Source organism: Lytechinus variegatus, chromosome 9, assembly GCF_018143015.1.
Source record: "Lytechinus variegatus isolate NC3 chromosome 9, Lvar_3.0, whole genome shotgun sequence".
NCBI lineage: Eukaryota > Metazoa > Echinodermata > Echinoidea > Temnopleuroida > Toxopneustidae > Lytechinus > Lytechinus variegatus.
The window spans coordinates 16,828,928-16,856,251 of record NC_054748.1 but is presented as its reverse complement, the minus strand read 5'-3'; the positions used below and the strand labels follow the sequence as shown (position 1 = coordinate 16,856,251).

Genomic DNA, 27,324 nt, shown 5'->3' with positions numbered 1-27,324 from the left:
AGACTCTCATCTTTTAAAAACTCAATTTTATTTCAAGGACCACAACTATGGAATTCTGTTTCTGTAGATATCAGGCAATCAGTTTCATTAAATGTTTTTAAGTCAAAATCAAGGCAAATTATTTTAAATAGTTATTCATAAAGTTTGTTTGTATAAATTTAATTTAGGCATATTAGGCAACCCCCCCCCCTTTTTTTATGTTGTAGTTTAGTGACTTTTTTTTATTAAAGTCTTTGATTATTATGTCATAGGGTCAGCTAATCACAAGGCTCGTTCCTTTCTTGCTGTCCCTCTCATCATCAATCCAATGTTTATTTCTATTTGTTGTTGTTGTTTTTCTATTTTGTTAATACGATGCTTTGTATATGTTGTGTTTTTGTATGGATTTTTATGAGAAAATAAATTGAAATTGAATTGAAAAATGAAAAATACCACAGGTTCGCCTCTCATATCAACGAGCTTTCTCCAAGCTCCTTGTTCGTCCTCATCGAAGGTTGTCTGGTAGGAGAGAGTGTACTCGTCTATGTGGCTCTCAAGATCGGTTACAAACGATATATTCAGTCCAGTTCCTCCTTGTGTGTCTAACCCCGTGACAATGAAAATCCGTCCAAACTGAATCTGAACCCATTCTGAAGAGAAAGTAAGTATTACATTGTCAATATTAATCCCGAAATAAGAGTATCCAAGTGCTTTTTAGGGGCGTACTCTTATAAATGCAAAGGCCCGTATTCTGAATTCGGGTTCAACTTAAAGTTAGGTTTAAAGTTGTGGTTTAACTATGGATAACCAATTGTTATATTAATCACTAACATAAAGGTATCACATTTTAGCTCATTTGGCTCTCAAATCATTCATAATTTCATATACGTTTCTTTCTCTATAAAAACTTCTTTCATTATTTGTTTTCATTCACTGTATTTATTTTTCTATGTATGCCTTGTTTGTATGCATGCACATTGACAGGGCTCCCATGAAAAACAGGCCATTTGGCTTGACCTGGACAACGAGAATATAAAAAAATAATGAATAAATAAGTATATCGGTAGTTCTTGCTTCTTTTATCACAGGGTATTTGTTTTACTATTTATGTGATATTTGATTTATTTGTAATTGTATTCTAGTGGTGGGAAAAAGCATGCACACTTACTTTCAGTTTGTGTTGGGAATGCGATTCCACTTGACCCATCAGATGCGTAGTGGTGAAGACGCCACCGCGATAGACTATCAGTATTGCATCCAAGACAGGTTACGTCAGTGAGCAGTTGCTCATGATCTATGTCATCAAGACTCTCCGAATATTCTGTTAACCAACAACAATAATGATACAACTATTTCTAATAATAATCATACTAATGATGATAATGAGGAGCGATTGCTCAGTCGGTAGAGCGGGGGTTTCGGATTCCGTTGACTTGAGTTTGATTCCCACTTGGTGTGCTAGTGATCTTTGGTAAGATACAAAAGGACACCCTCAACAAACAAGGTGATTCGACTAAAAGAGAAAAATCCAACAAGCTCTCATCAAAATCAGATGTATAATAAGAAAAATATGACATCTTTAAGTTAATTAATTTTATTAATTTCACAAAACAGTTACATGCACATCCTAGTCGATATGCAAATGAGGGAACTGATGACATCACCTACTCACTTTTCTTTCGCATTTCATTAGATGAAATATGACATAACTATTCTCATTTTCTCCTCATTGTCTTGGGAAACAAACATGTGGAATAACCATTAACATTTTATGGTTCAGTCAGTTGGTCCTCATTGTCAAATCTGCCCCCCCCCAAAAAAAAAAATTGTATATTTCAAACAATGAAATAAATGACATAGTGAGGGACATCATCAACTCTGTGATTTGCATGTGACTAAATTGTGCAAATAAATAATTTGTGCAAAATGAGCGGAATTTTGAAATATCATTACTTTCTTATTTTACATCTGATTTTGATATTTTTTTTTATCATTCTCCATTTATATGTCGAGCGCTTTTCAAGAAAGCAAGCAGGTCCCATTAAAAAATCTTTAGTGTGACTCGGACTGCGATCGAACCCACGACCTGCCGTTTCTCAGGTGGAGCTCTACCACTAAGCCAACATGTCCGGTTTTTCGTCCAACGAACAGGATGATGGTAGTGGTAAACGATAATGAGAAGGGGAGAGGAAGGAGGAAGTTGGTAGCAGAGAGAGCAGGAGAATGAGTATGATCAAGAATAGTCCAGATTTGACCTTGGTGTTTCGAAGTTCCTTTTCCCAAAGCTAACATAGAGGGCACATGTATCCCAAACTCTAATCAGCGCCAATCCTTGGTGGGTAGGGAATATGAGTGGATTGGCGCTGATTAGAGATTGGGAGACAATGTGCCCTCTACATGTATATTAGCTTTGGGAAAGGGAACCTCGAAACACCAAGGTCCAATCTGAACTAGATCAAGAAGCGAGGGGGGAGCAATTGGTATCAATCATGTTCAAATACGTTTTCATACAATCCAAAAAAGGGGTTCATTTAAAAAAGACTTTCAACTATTGTAAGTTTGCCATTATTGTAATTATCATGGAAATGTCACTAGTATGGAAAGCTGACCCCTCTTACCACGGTTAACTGTCAAGGTAGTTGGAACGTTTATAGGCAGGTATGTGCAGGTTTATGCAATTTGAATCCAATGTTCTTTCGAAAGAATGATGACCAAAATGTTACATGTAAGCACATTCACAATGACATATCAACAAAGATGTAAAGAAAGTTTTTTGAGAAATGAATTCAAAGTAAGAACATTTCCTGTCCTATATTTCCTTTTATTTTTTTTTCTATGTCGTGAATATATATTGTTTTGGGGGAGGAGGAGAAGGGAGGGGGGGGGGGCAAGTGCTCCCAAGCCCCCCCCCCCACCACTGCTTACCACTGTAGTCACAACCCATCAGAACCATTGACAAACACTGGTACTCTCCGCCCCATTCTGTAGGAATTATTCGAACAACACGGGTGTCATAAATCACATCGTTAAAGTACAGTCGAGCAAGTGACCCCTCTCCAGTGTAGTTTAGAACAAGCTGGATGAGTAATAGAAATAAATAATAGAAATAAATAATAATACTGATATTTTTTTATTGCGAGTAACACATAACAAATAAGCTACTATGTGCTTGAGGAAACAAAGGAGAGGAGGAGAAGTGTTGGTAAACAGATTAGCACTTTATCAATAGCATTTTTCTTAATTAAATTTGTTTATTCGTCTTTGTTATTGGACTTTAAATATATAGTCTACTCAATAATGATAATAGTCAACTGTTATAATGCTGGCTTTCCATGGCGAATTTCACATTTGATGAATGACTGATGTTCGACATTTTGTTTTAGTGTTTAAACCATTATCATCACCCCTCATCAGCTTTTGTATTGCTGGCTGTACATGGCGCATTCCAACTTGTCATGAACAAACTGATGTGAGGAAGAGTAAAAATCCTTATAACTTACATTATTAAGTTTTTGGCTGTTGAGTTGAGAAATATTTGTATTTCCAGAAGGGACCCATTCTAGATCAAGCACAGTCCCTACAAGCCATCCGAACCCTTGAGTTTCATCCCCACACTTTCGGCTCATCATGCCAACCACATTGTGCCCTGAGAGGAACGTAACCTAGAATAAAATAAAAGTAAATGAAAAATAACTGTTGACGTGGGAGGCACGTGTATAGTAATAAGAATTATACAGTTCTTGTATAGCGCATGTCACATTATATCATAATATTAGATAGCCAAGACAGATAGCCAAGCGCGATTGGTCAATTGCGCGTCACGTGATATGATCGAAATCCATGTATTTTCCCAGCCGGTCCACCTTCGATGAATATATTGACTAACCGGTCCATGAATATATTTTTACGTGTATGGCGCCCTCTTGTGGATTAGATGTTACCATGCATTATCGGCCTGCCTTGGACCTGGACTGGGCTCGAACTTAGATTTAGATCTAGGGCTAGGCCTAAACAAAGTTGATTTGAATAGAAAAGGGTCATTCACTGCGTTAGACTAACGTTACTTAGATATATATAGATCAAGATCTAATGTTAGATCTATACCAGGTGGGTGTTTCATAAAGCTGTTCGTAAGTTAAGAGCGACTTTAAGAACGACTGGTGATCCGTTCTTGTGGTAAATGGTATATTCATTGGAGATGGTTTTGCGCGTAAGAAGGGTTCACCAGTCGTTCTTAAAGTCGCTCTTATCTTACGAACAGCTTTATGAAACGGCCCCCAGTTCAATCAATCACTTTGAATATCATAAACGTGCAGCATGCTGCACGCATCGTTAGGCCTAACTTTATCTTCTTAATTAGAGGCTATCTAATATAACAGATATTGACTGATGGGATGTGTAAAAAAAAACATTCTTTGGACCACCTAATGGATTAATATTTTCCCTCGTGATCATATTTTCCCTCAGCGCTGCGCGTTTTGGGAAAATATAACCCCTCGGGAAAATACAAATCCGGCGGTCCAAAGAATGTTTATATTACACACCCCATCAGTCAATATTTGTTTATTATACAACAGAAATACACAGGTGCGGAAGGTTGGCATTGGTGTGTGTGTGTGTGGGGGGGGGGGGTCCGTATTGGAGGGTGGCATGGTGTGGGATGCTGGCAAGTTGTGGGAGCTAGTGGCAAGGTGTCGGAGCGGTTAAGGTGTGGGAGGGTGCCATAGTGGGGGAGGGTGTCATAAGTGGGAAGGTACCATATTGTAGGAGAGTGGATAGATGCCCGGATAGATGTGTGAGGGTCGCATGGTGCCGGATGGTGTATTGGTGAGGGTGACAGGAACTGGGAGGCTATATTGCTGTGCAAGGGTGACATGGTGTGGGGTGGTGTGTTTGTGTGTGGGTTCGGGACAGGGCGTGGTAGGGTTTATTGGTGTGTGAGGGTGACTGGGTGAGGGAAGGTGGTTTGCTGTGTGGGAGGGTGTATTCGTGTGTAAGGGTGTCATTGTAATAGTGTGTGGGTGGCAGTATGTGGGTCATTCCATGGGGTTAAGGCAACAAATTTGTGTGATGTCCATGTAACGGTGGTATCAGCTTTTCATTTCACAGAGAAGATCAATTCAAATGGGGTTTTCATGTGTCAATTTAAAGATGATGTCCAATCATAGTAATTCAGTTGGAAATGGTGTAGGGGGTGAAACAGTGGGTGTGGGATGGTCTGTTTGTGTGAGGGTGTTTTGGTGTGTGCATGACATTGTGTAGGAGGATGGATAAGTGTATGTGGGATGCAGGATGTGGGATAGTCTTTTAGTGCGTGAGGGTGTATTGGTGTGTTGGGTGGCATGGTATAGGAGGGTGGATAAGTGTGTGTGTGTGTGATGCAGGGTGTGGGATAGTCTTTTAGTGTGTGTGGGTGTAATTGTGTAGGAGGGTGGATAAGTGTGCGTGGGATGGTCTTTTAGTGTGCGAGGGTGAATATGTGTGTGGGGTGGCATGGTATAGGAGGGTGCATAGGTGTGTGTGCGATGCAGGGTATGGGATGGTCTTATATTGTATGAGGGGAGTATTGGTGTATGGGTAACATTGGGTAAGAGGGTTCATGAGTGTGTGTGGGATGCGGGGTGTGGGATGGTCTTTTACTGTATGAGAGTGTATTAGTGTGAGTGACATGGTGTAGTAGGGTGAATAAGTGTGTGTGAGATTGTGTTTTAGTGTGTGAGGGTGTATTGGTATGTGGGCTGCCATGGTATAGGAGGGTGGATAAGTGTGTGTGTGATGCAGGATGTGGGATTGTCTTTAAGTGTGAGTGTATTGGTGTGTGGGGTGGCATGAAAAAGGAGGATGGATAAGTGTGTGTGGGATGGTCATTTAAAGTGTGAGTGACATGGTGTAGTAGAGTAAATAAGTGTGTGTGGGATTGTATTTTGTGTGTAATTGTAAACTGGTGTGGGGTGGCATGGTAGAGGGTGGATAAGTGTGCATGGGATGCAGGGTGTGGAATGATATTTTAGTGTGTGAGAGTGTATTGATGTGTGGGGTGGCATGGAAAAGGAGGGTTGATAAGTGTGTGTGGGATAGTCTATTAGTGTGTAGGAGTTTATTAGTGTGGGTGACATAGTTTAGGGGGTGAATAAGAGTGTGATGGTGTATTAGTGTGGGTAACATAGTTTAGGAGGGTGAATAAGTGTGTGATGGTGTCTTAGTGTGGGTTACATAGTGTAAGAGGGTGAATAAGTGTGTGCGGGATTTTATTTTAGCGTGTGAGGGTGTTTTGGTATGTGGGTGTAATTGTGTAGGAGGATGGATACGAGTGCAAGGGATGCAGGGTGTGGGATGGTTTTATATTGTATGAGGGGAGTATTGGTGTGTGGGTAAAATTGGGAAAGTGTGTGTGTGAGTGTGTGTGCGTAATGCAGGGTGTGGGATGGTCTTATAGCATGTGAGGGTGGATAAGTGTGTGTGAGATTGTATTTTAGTGTGTGAGGTTGTACTGGTATGTGGGCTGCAAATAGCAGGGTGGATAAGTGTGTGTGGGATGGTCTAGCTTTTAGTGTGTGAGAGTGTATTAGTGTGAGTGACAGGGTGTAGTAGGGTGAATAAGTGTGTGTGGGATTGTATTTTAGTGTGTAATGGTGTATTGGTGTGGGGTGGCATGGTATAGGAAGGTGGATAAGTGTGTAAGGGTAGCGCTTTGTGGGAGGGTGTATTAGAGTTCTAGGTTAACAGGGTGTCGGAGGATAGATTAGTAAGTGAGGTCAGCAGGCTTTGTGGGAGGATGGACTACTGTGTGAGGGAAGCAGGGCATCGGAGTGTTCAATGATGTATGAGGGCGACAGGGCGATGAAGGGTTGATTAAATATCCGTCAAATTACATTAGACGGCTTGGAGATCATTGTCGAATGTTGGTGGACTGGGTAAGCACATCGTGGAATGATTCGAACCGGACAAAAAAATGGCAAATATGTCCAGGGCGGCACTGCTGTTTTGATACAGTGATGTTCGACAAAGGCTGCTTTGTTATGAAGTACTTTTGACAACAGATTCTCTGCTTTACAGAACGCGTCTGCGAAGTATTTGCTAAAAAGTGCCATTACCTGTAACCACGGGTTAGGGTCTTCCCACGCTGGTCCGGGTATCCAGCCAATATCTCCCCTTCTGAATGGGTTTAAATCAGAAGCACTCTCAAAATCGCCCGATTGCCTGAAACTCGATGCCTCAAAATAAGCTGCAGGAACGGAGGCACCTGTGATAGTTTCGTCACAGCCTGTGAATCAATGCGAAAATAATCAAAGGCTGTCAGTGTTTGAAATCATGGCATTACAGGTATAAACGAAGACCACAATCTTTTGACGTGTGAGAGTGTCATTATATAACCGATATTCAGTTATGGAATCATCAGTGATTAAATTGACAGTTTCTATTTTCCAAGGAAGTTTGGCTCTAAATTGTTTTGGAAATGGATTACAAGCCAAAAAGGAATGCGCTCAAACAAAACTTGCATGTGAGTTTTTATTCATAATTGCATAGTTCGCGTAGTTACTTGCAAAATGTATAGTTTGCAGGTCTTCCAACACCATCATGGCTTAAAGGTTAATGCCAGTTGTGGTAACGATATCAAAATGAGTTCGTACAGAATGCAATGAAATGACCACCAAAGTGTCTGATTTTATAAACAACCAGGGGGGCCACTTACATTGACGAGTGGATAATATACGTGACCAAAAAAAAAAACACTTAAAAAGGATGTCTTTTTCACGATAGGGCACATTACGTACGTAACGTGATAAGGGTGTCAAAAACACAAAAATAATGAAAAAAGGGTATTTATTTCGCTAGGAAAATTACGTGTTTAGGGTGCTTTTCGAGACCCCATGGTCGCGCATGGTATCCACTCGTGAATGGAAATGCCCCCCCCCCGGGATAAACAAAACATATGTGCCAAAGGATTCTGAAAGAAATTGTGTAATTGCTGAGAAATCAGCAAATAAGCACAGGATTCGGATCAAGCGTCGGGCCGACGTTCAAAGCAATAATACTACTCTGTCCCACGTGTGCTTATCTGTGTTGGTGATCTTCAGTGTGAACATTTTCAGCTTAGATTTCAAGATTTCACAAAGCTCAGTTGATGTAACTGTACCAGATCTAGATCCTAGATGATATAGTGACAATTAAGCCTGGCTTTACAGACTTTCTCATGAAATCAGTGTTTACTGCAACTACTGGCATTTATCTTTAACCAACATGGGTCCCGTGGCATAAAAACCACCGTTATGGTAACTTTACCATCCAGTCATCCAATGGTAACTTACATGGAACCCTTGATATTGACTGGCTGTTGAGCATCATTACCATGGTAGTTACCATTAGATGGCAAAAGTTACCGTAATAGAAACTTTTCTGCAACGGGTCCTTGGTCTACCTACCGTCCGACTTAGTACAATGTTCACTTTGTCTAATCGCCATTTAGTCTAATTCACAACGGTCCTATATCCACTTCGTCTACTTGACATTTTGCACTTTTAGAATTAAAATTCATCCATAAACAGTTCATCAGACTCTATCGAAAAAGATTAAGCTGTTTTAGAGCAAGCTATTATTAGACAACAGGAGTAACTTTTAAGACCTACTGCAAATTAGACAATGTGGTAGGCCTAATTGAATTAAATTGCCTGATATTTCCAAACATAGATAGAAAAGGAAAAGGATGTAGACGAACCAAAATCTGATATAATGCTAAATAAAATTTAGAAAATAAAAGTTCCCCAAGTTTGACTTACCATTGTCTTTACACCCGATGAACTCTAATCTAAGAGCAACAGGACCAGATCGTACATAGGGCCAGACCTGGATCTCATGGGTCAAGATAGGCCTCTCAAAGGAGACCTGGACCACGCAGGTAGACTCAGAATTTCCTGAAAAGAACTGATTTAAAGGATAAAATCAGGTTACAAGTTGTATGAAGTTGTATGCTACAACAAAATGTGGACTTTACTCTAGACTACTCAGTAACGAATCAAGTAATGGCATTAGACGTGAATAGACATGAGATCCTAAAACATGTAAGATTTTAAATCTTTGGGCATGTTTGAAGAGCGTATTTTTTTTTATTATACATCCAATATAAAACTGCAGGGAATATAAATGGTCACACAATAAAAACAATGACCTGCAAAATTTATAACTAAGTGGATTAGATCAACATAATAATCTACAAATAAAAAAAAATATGGATCGTTGTCACTCAGTGGAACAGTGCTCGCCTTATGAAAAAGAGATCGTGCGTTCGATCCCTTTCCGAGTTGAGTCACATCAAAGACTTTAAAGATGGGACCTTCTTCCTTCTTGTCAGGTGCTCAAAGTAGGATAATAAAGAAATTGAATAACAGTATAATGAAAGTTATACAGGGATCGTTGTAATTATAGCTAGTATTAATCAAATTAAATAAGCTATTATTATTGTAATTATCATTAATGTACATGACCATTTGTATTTTTTTTTTGGGGGGGGAGAGTTGGGGAAGGACGCTTTAAAATTGAACACTTTCGTGCACTCTATTAGTGACCGTTGTACAAGCGATGATTTTTTTTTGGGGGGGGGCTGCTTACGGCCAGGTAAATGTAATATCAAAACTGACCTGTATACTGTCATCGTATATTGATCGTTGATAAAAGATTAAACGGTCGTATCCGGGTACACTAAAAGTTAGATGAAACAGTGAGGTGAGCATGGTGTCTCTCTCTCCGCCACCTTGTATCAGGAGTCCAGTGATCATCATCCGCTCTTGGAACCTGACCTGCATTTGTCAATCACATTAAAAGCATGGGTTATTTTCAATTCGTCTAACACCAAATCGTTTGGTCTACCAGCATTCACTTGGTCTGATTGCCATTTCGTCCACTCACCATTCCTTCTTATAACCTGTTGGTCCACTAGTTCATAAACCATTAGGTCTACTTGGACTAAGTGTTAATTCGTGAAATACGAATGAAAAGGAAATGGATATTAGACCAACTGGTTGTGAGACGAAAAGGTCATATACGAAATGGCGATTGGACAAAGTGATGATTGGACCAAATGGTTATTATATCTAATGTTCGTTAGACGAAATTTTGATGGAATAATATTAGACTAAATGAAAGTAGACCATTTTGTGGGTGGACGAGTTCGCAGTAGATGAATTAGCAACGTACCAAAGGCGTATGTTATCATTGATTCTACTTCATTTTTGTACCTATTGATTAAAATCTGGGGAAAAGATTGCACAGTAAAGGTAATGGAAATAAACCAGCGACTATATTTCTCGGTTTTCCAGAATTCAAGCAAAGAATTAGACAACGGCCATAGTTTAACTGGAGTTTAGAATGCAGTCAAGTTGATTCAAGCACACAAACAAATATTCTATATTAGGAGGCTTTCGTTACACAATGCATGACGTATTCAAGTACATAGAACATGTATTATCAAACGCCCGTCATGACAAAGAGCAACTTAGAAGTGTTTGTCGAAAAGTTGTGAATCAAAACGGCAGTTTCTTCCTGCACTCTGAACAAACGAGATCGTTTTTCAAAAGCTCCGAAACTCGGGACGAAACTGCTGTTCCGTTTCAACGAATTTCGACAAAGACTTTCATCTGTTGTCATTTGGCAGGCATATTTGCTACACTTACTAGGTTTTTGAATCTGTCCTCTATGCAGTTTTACAAATTCTGTAATTTTGTCCGGATCATACGAAACAACTTAAAGAATAGAATCTGAACTCGGGACGCAGTGATTAAAAGGTAAAAATGCATACCAATTACGATGAACGGGGAACTGTCTGCGGGATGTCCCTTCCACAGAAAAGAATGCCTTTATATCTGGGGCCAAACTGTAACCATTTCGAACAATTCTAGATCTGTTTCTGATGACGCATTTATGAGGGAGTTTTCGCAATACAACGTAGACTTTATTTGCAATGTCGAGAGACTATTGTAAAAGACCCTTGATCACAAAGCAGCCATTATCGAAAAAAGGTGAATCAAAATAGCTGTGCCGTCGTGAACTCAGGACGAGAGACATGATTATTTTCATCTTCTGAAAGTTCGGGCTAATCATTTCTTGACAATGAACTTTAAACAGTTGCGATTTGAAAATATTTTTAATTTATTCTCATCGTTCCAGAAAGCGTCAGCGTAGTGTTGCGAAAACTCGTTATTTACAAAGTGAGAAGTGAGCCGACGGGATATGGTATAACACCTACCTGAATAAATGGTTCGCGATCAGCTGGGTCGGGTATCCATGAAGAGTTACCATGGAGACGAGCAAAGCGTGGGGCGTGGTCTTCATCAAGGTAACTGGATGCCCGGATGTCAGCATCTGGTATCCAGCTTGATTCCATTCCAAGAGGTAAACTGCATGTGCCTTTTGGATAACAATCATGATAATGATAAATATAACGATTAAGAAATGGTTGTGATGAATGATGGTGCTGATGATGAAGATAATGATAGTAATAATGATAATGATATTACTACTCATGATAATAAAAACAATGATAGTAACACTCATTTTACCCATTTTAATGCTACTACATAATTAACGGTAACAAAAACAATAACAATGATATTGTTCTTATTTGTATTTAAAACATATCAACCTTGCTCGAAGTCAAAGACACTTCTACCTTACCCTAGCTAGACTAGGCGAGTCGACTCCGGTGCTCACAGTGTTTTTTTTATAAGTTACTTCCTGTGGGTACCCATTTACCTCACCTTGGTTAAGTGCAGAATAATGTGGATCAATATCCTGCTGGATGAAACGCTGCCAAGGCTGGGATCGAACCCAAGATCCATGTTTTAAGAGCGAAAGTCAGAACCACTATCACTTCGATTCTTCAGATTAAGTCATACATTACAAAGATTAGGAAACGTAAAGGCGTAAATAATTTGTTTAAAAATATATATACCTTAAAATGGAGATACTATGTTATGTTTCATCTCAAATTAATAAAATGTATTCGGCTTATACATATCTTTAATGACGATAAAATCAGGATGCGTTTCCCCTGAGTTAAAGTTGCATTTGGATAAAGTAATGCGTGTAACAATGTCATCTTTTGACCTCCGTCTGCGCCTCATAAATTACGTGATTTTGTAAAAGCTGGATTTTTTTATGAATTGGCTAGAAAAAAAAGGCCAACTTACTTGGAGTGACATCACGGTAAAATCCGTCACAATCTGAAGAGACAAGGGAAAAAAAGAAATCATGTGTTAAACAAATAGGCACTAATAAACAAAATGAAATATGCATCCCGGTTGTAATAAATGCAAACATTTTTTGTTAAACTTGAACCCTCATACCAGCGCTGTGTAAATAAGTTCAAACGGGTTTGGAATTCGACCTTTTCATCAGTGACAAGGGAAATTGTATAAAATGGTCAATTCCATAACATAATTATGATTATTGAACGATTTTAGGATTTCTATTCTTGAATAAAGTTGCCCAATGTCCTGTTTCACACAAAGTTACTTTTGTAGCAACTTTGCCGTTCATTGGAACCCTAATGTAACCTGATTTTGACTGACTTTCGAACATTTCTGCAATGGGGTTACCTTTGTATGGTATGTTAATACACGCCATTGGAGGCATTAGTCAGAACTATACGCACGATTGACCAGGTTCTGACTCGTGTGTCTTGAGCAAAACTTGTTATAAATCACATATAGTTATACGTAAACAATGTAATATGATATATAATATGCATTATAATGTCTTTTATTTCATTTTTTTACGATTTGCACATCAAAATCATTACTAGTCAAGAGAAAAAAGTAATCGTCGGACTTTCCTGGTAGCTAGAATAGATGACTGGTCACGTGATGTCTTCCAGTCAATCACTTGATCCATATTCAGATTACCATTTTATTATACCTTTAATACATTGGAATTGATTAATTTTGTTATTCTAAGGGAAATTACACGCTGTTTAAACGCTGGTTAAGATGTTAAACACGTTGTTCAGTTTTAATCATATCACTGTACAACCATTGTTCAAAGTTTTAAACAAAGTGTTTTACAAAGTGTAAATCAACTTGACGGATTTAAAAGTACTTACAAGTGTCTATTCTTAGAAAGACATCTCCCTTCGTGTCGTATCGGTAATCGACCGGGTTGCCGAGGTGGTATTCACCGTACTCTAACCACTCACAGTAACCTGACCCAATGGCTACGTGAAATTGACGACAGGAAAATGATGTCTCTTCTAGACACAAGAGGGCGCACTTCTCCTCTACATCCAACGTGTTTTCATCGAAGTAGAGCGAATTCCACTCGTTGCCCGGAGGATCAGGTACCGCGGTGTTGTACGAGTTTTTGATGCGTGTAAACTCAGAGAGAGCGGTGGTTTTACCTGTGCGAATGAGAAGTCTCCAATGTTCAAATGCATACGTCTACATAAAACCATAGTCAGTTTTCATTACCAATCACATATCATAAGTTTGTCCCTATACGCTTCAGAATGTCAAGAAAAGGATTAGATGACTGCGTTCACTTTGTTGAACCGAGGAACATAATGGAAGAACGAAGAAGTACGTATTTTTTAAAGTTGTTTTGAACTTGTTTACTGTAGGCCTATCATTGTTTTAAGAGAATTATGATCCATAAAACAGGTGGAGTGTATGTAGCTGCTTTATATGAAATAACATTGTTAGAATTGGGTGCCATCCTTTTTTTCAAGAAAAAAAATCTTTAAAAACACCCACACCCCAAAAAACCCTCCATTATTAATAAGCAATTTCGAATGATCTTTGTCAAAAATAAAGAGTCTAAAATTACATAATGATGCCCTTCAATTTTTAAAAAAATCTTAAACGTGCTAAAGAGGAAGTGAACTGTGCGTGGTCTCTCATTGACTGTGTGTTATGAATACAGTCTTAAAATTTACAGTTTCAGATATCTACTTATACTATCATGACTATAGAGAATAAACTGACCTACAATAGTATTTGTATATAGAAACTAAAATGTTTTGAGAGGAAAAGTAATCGTTTTGCTACTTGAAAACATAATTATAGCGGTATAAATATATTGAGTTGTTGGTTAGCATGTTATCATTCAAATGGGTCTAAATGACTAGACTACACTAGCATTATGGGTCAGGAAACTGTCTAGGTATGAGTAGTTGAGGACTCGAGATGGCGCTATCGGTTCGTATCTGCTTAAAACAACAATAATATTTTAAATGATCTTTGTCAAGAATATATATAGTTACACAATACAAAATGATGCACTTTCATTTTTTCGAAAAAAAATATGATCTTAAATGCTAAAAATAGGTTCTTTCGAATGATCTTTGTTAAGAATAAGCAAGGTGTCACAATACAAATTGATGCACTTACATGGTGATATAGCGCAGTAGGTCCAGTCGGTATGACCATCACGGTTAACGTAGAAGCACCATGGTCTGTCCCGGTCATTAGGATTCCGGCAAAAGTTATCTTCTAGTCCTGGGTTGAAGGGAGCGGATGGAAATTAAAAAAGCGTCATAAAAAGCAAACACATGAAAACGCTGAGAATGTTTTCGAAATCGGAAAAGGTAATAAAAAATCATTAGTTTTAATATTTGCATTTTTAAAGTCTAGTCTCCTCCTATAGACAGGATATAATAGTTGTAAAACGTGTGGAAATCAAGCCTGTGAGTCGAGACCAAGATTTACCTGCGTCGGGGTAAGAGGATGCATCCCAGGACTCCTCTACGACGTCTTTCCACGGCTGACACCGGTAACCATTCTCGGTATGGCTGGCCAGGCCTCGATAGTCAGATCCCTTGGTGGTCTCTGAGTAACACCCGGCATGCTCTGGAGGATCAAATTGACATAGAAGGGAATATATCACAAAGTGTAAAGTATACATGCACATCTTACATTTAAGGTTATGATTTTTAAGACATTATTATTATCATTATCATTATTATCTTTATTATTATTATTATCATCATGATTATTATTATTATCATCATCATTTTTATCAGTATTATCAGTACTATCTATTATCATTTTCATTATCATTATATTTATCATCATTATAATCATTATCATATAAATATCATTTTTACTATTATTATTATTTATCATTATTATTATTACTATTATCATTATCATCATTATTATTATGATTTGGTTTAATAGATACCCTTTCTTTACATGGTTACAAAAAGCGCTTATGACGTTCTCTTTATCTCAAGATATTAAATTTTTTCACCTAGCGCTTCGCGCATTCGTCATTATATCATCCTCACGAGCTACTGTGAACAGTCATTAACAAGTCTGTTTGAAGCCAGTATAGGGCCTATACTACAACGTTTTACTTTCGCTCCGCACTCGATTTTGTAGAACAGGCAAAATTTTGGTGTCCGCATTTGCCCCCCACCCCCTCTTTGAAGAAAGTTCTTCGATTCGCCCTCATTTTCCCCATAGTTGAAAAAGTCCCGGTGCCGTCAATGTGCATGGAACTGGTATATTGTTTGTTTTGTAGCTTGTTAGCTTTTTTTTTGTCATTTCTAATTTATTCATCTATTGTTATGTAGATTATAATTAAATGCATCAATTATGATTACTTTCCATATGAACTAAAAAAACACTTTAAAAAAAATCACAAATCGATAGATGTACAATGTTAGGTTGAAAAAAAATGGAGAAACTGTAGCGCAAAAATACATTCTAAAACAGAAAAAACAACACATAACATAATGTTTATCATGTTTATGTATTGTTTTTCCTTTGTTTTAAGGGATGGTAAACATTTGATTGCAAGATTGTGTATGTGAAAAGTCAAGATACGGCTTACATAAAATACACCAATGAGGAACAATAAAATTGTTGTCAAAGCAGTGGGAAAAAACACTAAACACAAATATCAAATAAAAGATAAAGAATTACAATCAATATCATTATCTATAATAAACATGTTAAATTTTCAGTTCCAAAGAGGTCTGACGAACAGGGTGACCAGACGTCCCGTATTTCCCGGGATCGTCCCGTATTTTGCTCCTTTGTCCCGGCGTCCCGGCAAACCTTCCCGGGACGCCTATTTGTCCCGTATTTCAGAATATTGAACAAAATATAGTCAAAACATAATGTGACAAATTTTCATCAAATAACCAACATAATTATGACGAAGCAGAGACTACAATAAAATCGAGAACTGTAAATTTTGGGGAAGTTAATTTACTTAACTTCATGCAATGCAAACAAACTGGCCTCCTGCCTGTGTGTGACAGGCTACTAGGTAGGCATGTAGGATCGGAGCAAATTCTCAATGGTGCAAACAATCTCACATGATAAACAGTTTTCCACCAAAATAATCACAAAATCGGCGGGAAATATTCATAATCATATTACTTAATAATCATATTACTTCATAATCAGATTACTGATATGGAGATGTAATCGGAGGAACAAGTTACTGAGTTTTCATAACTAGATCTAGTTGTTTCAACTTTCGTTTTGAGTCATCTGTGCGAACTTAAAATGGGATGGGAGAGATGTCTGTGTATGATGCCGCAATGTTTCATCTAATTATTAATTTTGACAATGTTTCACTTTGAAATTTAATTCATTTCCAAAACATTTCATTTATTCAATTTTATTAAAAAACAAATATTATGATTTTTGTTTGATTAGATTTTTTTTGCTTGAAACTTGAACGTTGTCCTCTTTCTTTCTTTTGTATCATTCTTTCTTCATCTTTCTATCCTTCCTGATTGCCATTTTCGTTCTTTATTTCATATTTTTTCCTGATCCTTTTATCTCTCTCTCTCTGTTCATTTTTCTTTCTTTCCTTCTTTCTCTTACTTTTTTTCCTACTTTTTTGACTTTCTTTTTTATTTCCTTTATTCCTTCTTTCCTTAAACTTTTCTTTGCGTCCTCCCTTCCTCTCCTTTTTCTTTTCGTTCTTTCTATCCTTTATTTTTTTCTTTCACACATTTATAAATCTTCCCTTCTTTTCTTTTTTTTCTTCCTATATTAATTTCAAAGAATGACTGAAACCTTTTTTCTCTCTTTTATTATTTTTTTCATCCTTCTTTTATTTTCTAACTTTCTTTTATTTTTTTTTATTTTTTCCTTCATTTCTCCCTTATTTTTTTCTTTCTTTCTTCTCAATTCATCTCTTTTTTTTCGCCTATTCTTTCTCTCCTTCATCTCTTCCAATTCTTTATATATTTTTTTCGTTTTCCCTTTTTTTCCTTCTCAATTCATCTCTTTTTTCGTCTATTCTTTCTCCCCTTCATTCTTTCGTTCACCCTCCCTTCCAATTCTTTACACTTTCGTTCACAAGTCTAACATTGTAGCCTTTTTGTTGATCTATTTTATTAAGACCTGGCTCGGTCCATCCGCTCGTGCAGCGTGCTTTGACGATTGTCCCGTATTTCATTTTGTGAAATCTGGTCACCCTGCTGACGAAGGTTGCAGCCTAGCAAGCGAATGAAAGCTTACCTAAAAAGAGGTAAATTTTCGCGATTGTGGGGGAAAATAACGTTTTATCACGCCTGAAAACCACTTTTCAATTGCAATGAAAAGCTGTTGTTTACTTACCATGACACGGTGGTACATCGCACGTCACTTGATCACCAAAGTCATTGTAGCACGAAGGTAACAAATCATAACCCGTGAACTCACACACCGGACCGGGATCGAAACCTGTACAATGGGCAGTATATCAAAATCAGATTATTTCTTTGGATATCAGATCAAAGGATTTTGCTTTCGGAGGGGGGGGGGGACACATATCAAGATGTATTTGGGTAAAATATAAGATTTATCATCATCCAATTTTTTTTCTTAGGTGGAATTCTTTAACTTTGACTGTTCTGCTGGGAGTAGTAATAATAGAAGTATACAAGCAGTAGTATATCGCCGTCGCCGAAGAAGTAATAGTACTTGTAGTAGTATTTGTTGTTGTAGTAGTAGTAGTAGTAGTAGTAGTAGTAGTAGTAGTAGTAGAAGCAGTAGTTGTAGTAGTAGTAGTTGTTGTAGTAGTAGTTGTAGCAGTAGTAGTAGTAGTATATGTTGTTGTTGCTGTTGTAAAAGTCATAGAACTTGTATGTAGTGGGTATAACAAAGAGTGTGTCCCAGAAAAATGGAAAATGTGATTTCTCCCATTTTTTTTTCTTTAAAGGCAAATAAATTATATTTCATTTAAATAATCTTTCAATAATTCAATTATTCCTGTACGTTTTGATACGTAATACGTGACAAAAAAACTTCAGGAATTAATGAGCAAGAGATGTTTGAAATGTTAATGTTAAAATATTTTGTGCAGCAAAATTGGACAAGATTGTTCGTAATAAGACAACCGTGCTTATTCGGAGATTGGCTCATTAGCATTTCTTTTGAATTCTTTATCAAGTTTCTCTCACTGATCCTTCAAAATGAGAGTGGGTTCACATTAGCACGTCAGTTTCGATTCTAAGCAAGTCGTTTGATACAACTCCATATTTATTGTTTTAATCTACCATGCGTGAATGTTATGTTTTAAATTCATTTCATTTATTTATTCCACTTTTAAAACAAATAACATAATACACATAACAGATGTATTTGTAATCATAGTATATCAATGATCAAATTAAATATCAATAAAATCAAATCAATATCTAACACAAGTATTTAACACATACACAACAAAAAAATTAAGTCCCCCCTTGAACAAACATCAATAATTTCCGAACCAATTCGAGTTTTTGAGATATTTTTACATGAGCGGGTAGGTAATTTTATAAGCTATAAAAATGTCCCTTTTCAAAAGTCACAAGCCAAATATCATGACTTTGATTCCATTTTATTGGAACTGATTCCACATTCCCATCATGAAAAATAGTCAGAAGGCTTGTAAAAGGTACTTTCTAAAAGACGATACAACTTTTTTGGCTAAATTTCACGGTTGAATAAACACAAGTCCAAATTTGCTGTACATGCAATTGGATTTTTAACACATTTTTATCAATAACAAGTGGAATGCCTCTGGCCGTCTCAACTGCATCACGCGGTTCAATACAGCAGCAGTGCTGACTTTGAATAATAATAATAATAATAATAATAATAATAATAATAACTTGAACTTATATAGCGCTTTTCATGAAATCATATCAAAGCGCTTTACAATGTAGAACATACAAAATATACAAATTAGAAATCATTAAACTAAGAGAGAAAAAAAAAATTCAAGGACACTGTAAATGGGGCGATGTTGGATATGCTTTCTTCATGAGGTACGTTTTTAAATTTGATCGAAATGAAGTGATATTTGAGATGGAACGAAGGGAAGCTGGAAGAGTGTTCCAAAGACGTGGGGCAGAGCTTGAAAAGGACCTATCACCAAAAATTTTAGTTTTTGCTTTTTTGACTGTTCAGAAATTTTGATTTGCAGAACGAAGGGACCTACTTGGAGTATATGCCTGGACCAATTCGGAGAGATATCTTGGAGCATGTCCATGAAGAGATTTGAATGTTAGGAGTAGAATTTTGAATTGTATACGGAATTTAATGGGGAGCCAGTGCAATTGTTTAAGAGTAGGGGTTACATGGTCATGTTTTTTAGTGAGGGAAACTAGACGGGCTGCAGAGTCTTGAATTCTCTGCAGCTTAGAAATATCCTTTTCTGGAATTCCATGGAGCAGGCTATTGCAACTGTCAAGAAGTGAACTAATAAATGCATGAATGAGGACTTCAGTAGATGACTTTGAGAGATATTTTCGAATTTTGAAATATACTACTCTAACTCGCACAAGATGTTCAGTGATACATGGTTACTCTTGTCCACTTTTTATGAACTAGACCAATAAACTTACAGAGATATGATGGTTATTCAACAAAAAACCCCAACATGGCCAAAGTTCATTGACCTTACATGACCTTTGACCTTGATCATGTGACCTGAAACTCGCACAGGATGTTCAGTGATACTTGATTACTCTTATGTACAAGTTTCATGAATCAGATCCATAAACTTTCAAAGTTATGATGGTAATTCAACAGATACACCCAATTCGGCCAAAGTTCATTGACCTTTGACCTTGGTCATGTGACCTGAAACGCCCACAGGATGTTCAGTGATACTTGATTACTCTAATGTCCACGTTTAATGAACTAGACCAATAAACTTTTAAAGTTATGATGGTAATTCAACAGATACCCCCGATTCGGCCAAAGTTCATTGACCCTAAGTGACCTTTGACCTTGATCATGAGACCTGAAACTTGAACAAAATGTTAAGTGATGCTTGATTACTATTATGTCCAAGTTTCATGAATCAGATCCATAAACTTTTAAAGTTATGATGGGAATTCAACAGATATCCCCAATTCGGCCAAAGTTCATTGACCCTAAATGACCTTTGACCTTAATCATGTGACGTGAAACTCATGCAGGATGTTCAGTGATACTTGATCAATCTTATGTTTAAGTTTCATGAGCTAGGTTTATATATTTTTTACGTTATGATGACATTTCAAAAACTTAACCTCAGGTTAAGATTTCGATGTTGATTCCACCAACATGGTCTAAGTTCATTCACCCTAAATGACCTTTGACCTTGGTCATGTGACATGAAACTCTAATAGGATGTTTAGTAATACTTGATTAACCTTATGGCCAAGTTTTATTAACTAGGTCTATTTACTTTTTAAGTTATGACGTCATTTAAAAAACTTAACCTCAGGTTAAGATTTGATGTTGACGCCGCCGCCGTCGGAAAAGCGGCGCCTATTAATAGTCTCACTCTGCTTCGAAGGTGAGACAAAAATGAAAGAATCTGATGACTGTTATTTTGGGGAAGAGTTTCTTCAACAGAATTCATCGTTTCACGGTTCAATGAACATTTATTGGAAACAAAAACAAAAAAATACGATTTCCAAATATCATAGGCAAGTATTGCTTCATTTTTAACTGAAACCGATCTTTTATCAACTTTTTCACTATGTTCATGACCAATTAACATGCTTTAATGATTCAAAGGCGTTTTATCAAACATTCATTCTTAAATGAACATGTGGAATGTCATTAGCTCTTTTTTACGTTATTGAAAGAGATGCAATATTTAAGGATGGATATCTGTCACAAAGCTCCTTGCATGGTTCATTTGATTTGATTTTTTTACGAAAATCCCGATGTTTAATGCATCAGTGAGCACAGTGCAATTTTTAATTATGGCAAAAGTCATCTCTAGCCTCAGAAATTTAATGAAAACTCATGAGGTGTGTTTATTGGTGTGTTCCTGTGTGTGTGTGTGTTGGGGGATGGGTCCTGTGTACCCAGTTTTGAGTAAAGAAAGTGAGTCCGTTCTTACCATAGCTGCTGCACTCGTCACCACATGCATAATTATCGCAATATGTAGTTGTGTTCCCGTAGTATTCTTCTTGGTTTAACAAGCTGATGCAATCCCATTGAGCAAGAACTGTGAGAGGGGGGGGGAGAATTGAATAAGTTTTTTAAAGCCTGTGTATAGCTCTGGTAAAGGGTCAATAATGTGATTGATAATCGAATATCATCTAATATGACAGTCTTACTGAAGCGTAGAGACCGTTAGATATTTTTCCAACTGCACTTCTCTGAGAAAATTTCAAATATTCAAATCTTGGATATATAGCGCCCTCTCTCGGCGATGCTTGCTTTAAATTAAAAAAATGGGCATTCATGCACTTATCTTATAAATTTAGTGATTAGATATCCAAAAGTTACAGACAAAGAACATATCTTGAAAGTTTCAGCCCATTCCATGATTTGGAATAGGATTTAATTGAAAGACAAAAACACACAGCTTATTTTAATTTGATCGGGTGACCCGATCAAGTTAAATTTCCATGTAAAATCGCAAAATTTATCCTGTAAAACACATTTTCATTTCATATCCTCCACATCATAACTGTTATGGGGCATATCCATTCATATTAGCTAGCAATGAATTGGAATAGTGATAGGTGCATTTTGGTGGATTTACCAAAACTATACACAAGCTTTAAGTAGAAGGCACACAAGCAAGAAAAATCCTGAAGGAACAGTAATAGTAATGTTAAAGATATTAATAATGGTGGTAATATTGTTAGTAACAATAACAAAATAATGCTAATATATATATATATATATACAGTGCGTCCCAGAATAAACGAAACCGAGATTTAGCGATCATTTATCATAACTTAATCATAAATAGAATAGACAAATGACCTACCAATTTAAAGCTTAGAATCTCCTCTTTCATCTGATATTACTTAGGTTATTTCTTATTCACGCATGAGTGAGCAAAAACGATTTGAAGAAAGGATACCAAAAAGTCATTTGGCGGGGTATCGGGGTTTCAAAAAGAAACCCACATTTCTGAAAAGTTCAATATCTGCTCTTTAATTTGGTACCTAAATTACAGAAAATGGTCAAGAAATAAAAAAGTTCTGGTCATTTGAAATAAGGCTTGTATTTCCCTAATTTCATGAGATAAACGTGTTTTCACTGGTTTCCCACAGAAGTTTTTGCATGGTGAACAAAAGATTTAATGCATGGCTGATCGTCAACAAAACAGTGTCGAGTGAGTTTGAAAGCCATGCTGGAGAACCTCTTAATTTTATGAAATTATTGAAATTCAAGCTTTATTTCAAATGACCAGAACTTTGTTATTTTTTGACCATTTTCTGTAATTTAGGTATCAAATTAAAGAGGAGATATTGAACTTTTCAAAAATGTGGTTTTCTTTTTGAAACCCAGATACCCCCCGCCAAATGAGTTTTTGAATTGAAATTGTATTTACTCACTCATGCGTGAATGAGAAATAATCTAAGTAATATCAGATGAAAGAGGAGATTCTAAGCTTTAATTTGGTAGGTCATTTGTCTATTTTATTTATGATTAAGTAATGATAAATGATCGCTAAATCTCGGTTTCGTTTTTTCTGGGACGCACTGTATAGTCATGGAATGGTTACGTCACTATAAAAATCAACATTTAACGCATTGCATGCTATTAAGAAATGTAGACGCGCAGGGCTAGACTACCTAATAGTGAGCTTCGCCATTAACATGATTAATCGATATTCTCGATCCTCATTCATTCAATATCTGATTTGATTTAATTTGACTTTATTTTACATATTTCACAAGTAAAAACAACAATATGAAAACAATATCAGAAAACTCATGAGAATACAAATCAGACAAGACAAAACAATTAATTCAAATTAAACGAAATAGCGATTTGGAATTAAAGACAATTTAAAGAGTGAAATATGAGGGAACCTGCCTTAAAAACAAAGCTTGTTAAGTCTGCAAGATCATGAAAAAATATCAGTCTTAACAAGGAGAGGACAGATAAGTAAATTGATTAATGATAAAGTAATGCCAAAATGTGTCAATTGTGGTATGTACGGAATACAAAAAATGAAATAAAAAAGTCTGCCACTATACTCAGCCAGAGCGTATTCACAAAGTACATGTATATAAAAGTTTGCACAGGAAGAATTGATTTCAATTTACGTTTGAATATATTAAGTGAGGCACTATGTACCGTAAAATGGGGAAGCTCATTCCAAAACCTGGGCCCTTCAAATTCAATTGTTCTTTGAGCAAAGAAAGTGCGAGTACGCAGAAGGTGATAGGAACCACTTAGCCGGGTGGGATATGCGTGGATTATATTGTTCCTTTGAAACATGGAAGCAAATATTAAGGCAATTCATGTTTTGAAAGCTGAAACATGAATATACCAACCTGAAATGCATGTACAGTGCGTCCCACAAAAAACAAAATCGAGATTTATCGATGATTTATCATAACTTAATCACAAATAAAATAGACAAATGACCTACCATGTTAAAGCTTAGAATCTCCTCTTTCAAACAATTTGAAAAGGGGATACCAAAAAGTCACTTGGCGGGCCGTATTTCGGGTTTAAAAAGAAAACCACATTTCTAAGAAGTTCAGCATCTGTTCTTTAATTCGATACCTCAATTACAGAAAATGGTCGAAAAATAAAGTTCTGGTTGATTGAAATAAGGCTTGAATTTCAATAATTTCATAAAATGAAGAGTTTTTACAGGCCAGCGTTCAAACTCACTCGACACTAGTTTTGTTGACGATCAGCCATGCATTAAGTCTTTTGTTACCGTGCGATAGCTTCTGTGGGAAACCGGTGAAAACACGTTTAATGAAATTATGGAAATAAAAGCATTGTTTCGAGGGATCATAACTTTCTTACTTCTTGACCATTTTCTGTGATCAAGGCACCAAAGGAAAGAGCACATACTGAACCCTTTAGTCATGTGATTTGCTTTTTGAAAATCAGATACCCCCGCCAAATGAGTTTTTGGCATCCTTTCTTCGAATTGTTTTTGCTCACCCATGCGTGAATGAGGAATAATCTAAGTAATACCAGATAAAAGAGGAGATTTTAAGCTTTACAATAGTAGGTCATTTGTCTATTTTATTCATGATTAAATTATGATAAATCTCGGTTTCGTTTTTTTTCTGGGACGTACTGTATATCAGAAATTTTGAGTGCTTTATTTTGGAAAAATAATGATTTGTATGGGAATAAAAACCAACTTGATTAACCACCCTACTCGTCTTTGTATCGTGAATATTTTATCAATTAAGGTTGTACTAATATTACCACAGGCTAATATTCCGTAATTAATATGGGATAAAACAATGTGGAATATGTTTTTAAAATGTGATCAGGGAAAAAAATATTTGTTTATTCAGAATGCCAGTGTTTCGAGAAGATATCTTACATCAATAATCAATTTGGCATTTCCATGATAATTCACGATCAATGTAAAGAAATTTGGAAAAATCAATTTCTTGCAAAATAACATTGTTTATGATTACATGATCCGGCAAAGAATTCAAGAGTTACTGAAAAGCATAAAATTTGTTTTGTTTACATGGAGTGACAACTTGTTTGATTGAATCCATGTCTGAACAGACTGCAATTCCCTATCCAAAATAGTAAGTAGTGAATTAGGGTTACGGTGTGCCAAAAGAAAGTTAGAGTCATCCGCGAAAAGAATAAACGATACGTTATTTGATGAATTAATAAAATCATTAATATGCAACATGAGAAGCAGTGGGCCTAGGAGTGATTCTTGCGGTACACCGCAAGAAATAGTTTTCATTTGAAGTATTCTATCGAAACAAATTGTTTTCTAAGGCCTTTTCACGCAAACCATAATGTGATAACTTGTAAAGCAAAATATCATGATTAATCGTGCCAAAGGCCTTGGAAAGGTCTAGGAATACACAAACTGTGTGCAGAGAATTATCAGTAGCATTTGCCACTTTGTGAATAAAAGAAAGTAAAGCGTGTACAGTGGAACATGGGTTTTACCCTCCAAAAAATCGGAATGTACAATATATCTTTTTGAAGGGAGGTCATGTGGTACCATTCAAGCCCATCACGGCTCGTTTTTTACTACCACTATTTGCTATACACACCTACACACCCTCATACACACACACATCCACCCTAACACACACACACACACACACACACATATATATACATATCATATTTAGTGAAAATAATGGACTAAAGTTGCCAAAGATGATTTGCATATATATATATATATATATGTAAAACGATTAAACAAAACTAGGATGGTAATACACATAAAAATAATCACATGTGTCCGAAATATTACGACAGAAATAACAAAGATGGTGGCCGTAATTACAAAATTGGTTAAAGCATGCTAGGATTTCGGCTTAGTTTGATGATTATTTTTTTTCTTTCGGCCAGGTAAAAACCAGCACATTTATTTGTTTTACAAATTATGTTCGTCTATGTAATTGCATTCAGAACTTAAATTTGAGAATGAAAAATAAACGTATCCATATTTTTGGAAATCTGGCATTCTTGCTTTTGAAATCATTTATGTAAGAATAAACATAAATGAACATGATGAAGATGAACATATAAATGAATGAATATGAAAATAAACCTAAATGAAGATGAACATATAAATGAATGCAAGAATTTACTTTTAGTGTATTTCCCAAGAGGTAAACTTTCTTTCGGACTTAGTCTCATATGATTTCTGATTATATTATGTATCTTTAATGAATTTGAATAAGAAACTTTATTTTAGGGCGAAATGCGAATATATATCAGTGACATGACATGAAAAGGAATACGCCTTGATTTATCTTACAAAACCGAGAGTGATCAACATCCTTTCAATACACATGCCGACTCAATAAAAAGGGACCTTCGAATACAAGGCGTAAAAGAGGTTAATCCCCTTAATGTCGCATGGATACTGCTAAACCTTGTTTACCATTTTTGTTGTTTTTTATTTGATTTCAAGAGAAAAATAAAGCGTGCACCTTCGTAATCTTCGTGAGCAAAATGTCAACGCTGCCATTTGTACATCCCATAAAATCTACATCCCTGGAACCCGTCTCCTCGCAAAGAGTTGCGATTGATCCAATCAACCACAACAGTGGAAAGCCAGTCTGAACGTTGACATCTAAAATGCATGTTTAGTCAAAATACTATACAGATAAGATGCATATTCTTACACCCATGGTTTTTTTATTTGACAATTCAGTGCCGTTATTCTTTCTTTACAGATGACATTTTTCGAATTCCCTGTAAAAAAGAATTATGACGTTGACTGATTTCCATATACAAGATATACTTGAGGTTGATTGGATCAATCGCATCTCTTTGTAGGACGGGGCCCTGATCATTTTACGGAGGAAGAACGGGTAATGATCACGCGTCCACTCAAGGATAAGGTGTGTCGAGTCTCGTTCATCCTTTCATTTCTTTCATTAAAGACATATCGCGATATTTAGTGGGTCAATGCAAGAATAGAGATAAAAGCAGTGTTTTCATCAATGGCGGACTTTAAATAATCCCACACAATGAAGAAGATGTATCGGTCAACGCCAAAACCTTGCCGTACCATAATAACCGAGATATATCCGTCAGCGATGCAATTTTCAACCTTGAACGTGTCATAATATCGGCGGTACCTTCTAAGTCATGACTTCATGCTATGACAGTATTTTTTTTCATATTGACAATTAAGATGTAAGTTTAAAAAGAGATGAAGTTTGATCGAGATTAACTTTATCTATTTTGTTTAAATCCTACTCCTTTATGAAACATTGCAGTCTGATTTCCCTCCGTTTCTCGAGTTTATCAACATTTATCTTTTTAATAACGACTTGTTGGCGATGGTGTGCTTTTCGGTATCATTATGATAATGGTATTAATTAAATCATGCATCGTAGTTACAAAGACTGAATTGTACATGGAACTACAATATTAAAAATGTATAGTCTCAAAACAGTGGAATTATTTACATAATTAAAAAGTACAC

The 27,324-nt window shown here is 36.4% G+C and overlaps 1 protein-coding gene across 2 annotated transcripts in view; it reads right to left on the bottom strand.

Moving 5' to 3' along the window:
• The window catches only part of LOC121421081, a 107,427-nt gene that overhangs the window by 61,139 nt on the left and 18,964 nt on the right, over positions 1 to 27,324 (bottom strand). For both annotated transcript variants that reach the window (XM_041615694.1, XM_041615695.1), the window contains exons 3-16: positions 21,301 to 21,408; positions 17,550 to 17,654; positions 14,673 to 14,813; positions 14,355 to 14,462; positions 13,073 to 13,366; positions 12,162 to 12,194; positions 11,219 to 11,379; positions 9,615 to 9,773; positions 8,757 to 8,901; positions 7,074 to 7,243; positions 3,480 to 3,641; positions 2,905 to 3,055; positions 1,148 to 1,300; positions 433 to 629 (exon numbers count right to left, since the gene is read on the bottom strand). In XM_041615694.1, the coding sequence (XP_041471628.1) occupies positions 433 to 629; positions 1,148 to 1,300; positions 2,905 to 3,055; positions 3,480 to 3,641; positions 7,074 to 7,243; positions 8,757 to 8,901; positions 9,615 to 9,773; positions 11,219 to 11,379; positions 12,162 to 12,194; positions 13,073 to 13,366; positions 14,355 to 14,462; positions 14,673 to 14,813; positions 17,550 to 17,654; positions 21,301 to 21,408 (2,087 nt within the window). The remainder of the gene's footprint in view (positions 1 to 432; positions 630 to 1,147; positions 1,301 to 2,904; positions 3,056 to 3,479; positions 3,642 to 7,073; positions 7,244 to 8,756; positions 8,902 to 9,614; positions 9,774 to 11,218; positions 11,380 to 12,161; positions 12,195 to 13,072; positions 13,367 to 14,354; positions 14,463 to 14,672; positions 14,814 to 17,549; positions 17,655 to 21,300; positions 21,409 to 27,324) is intronic.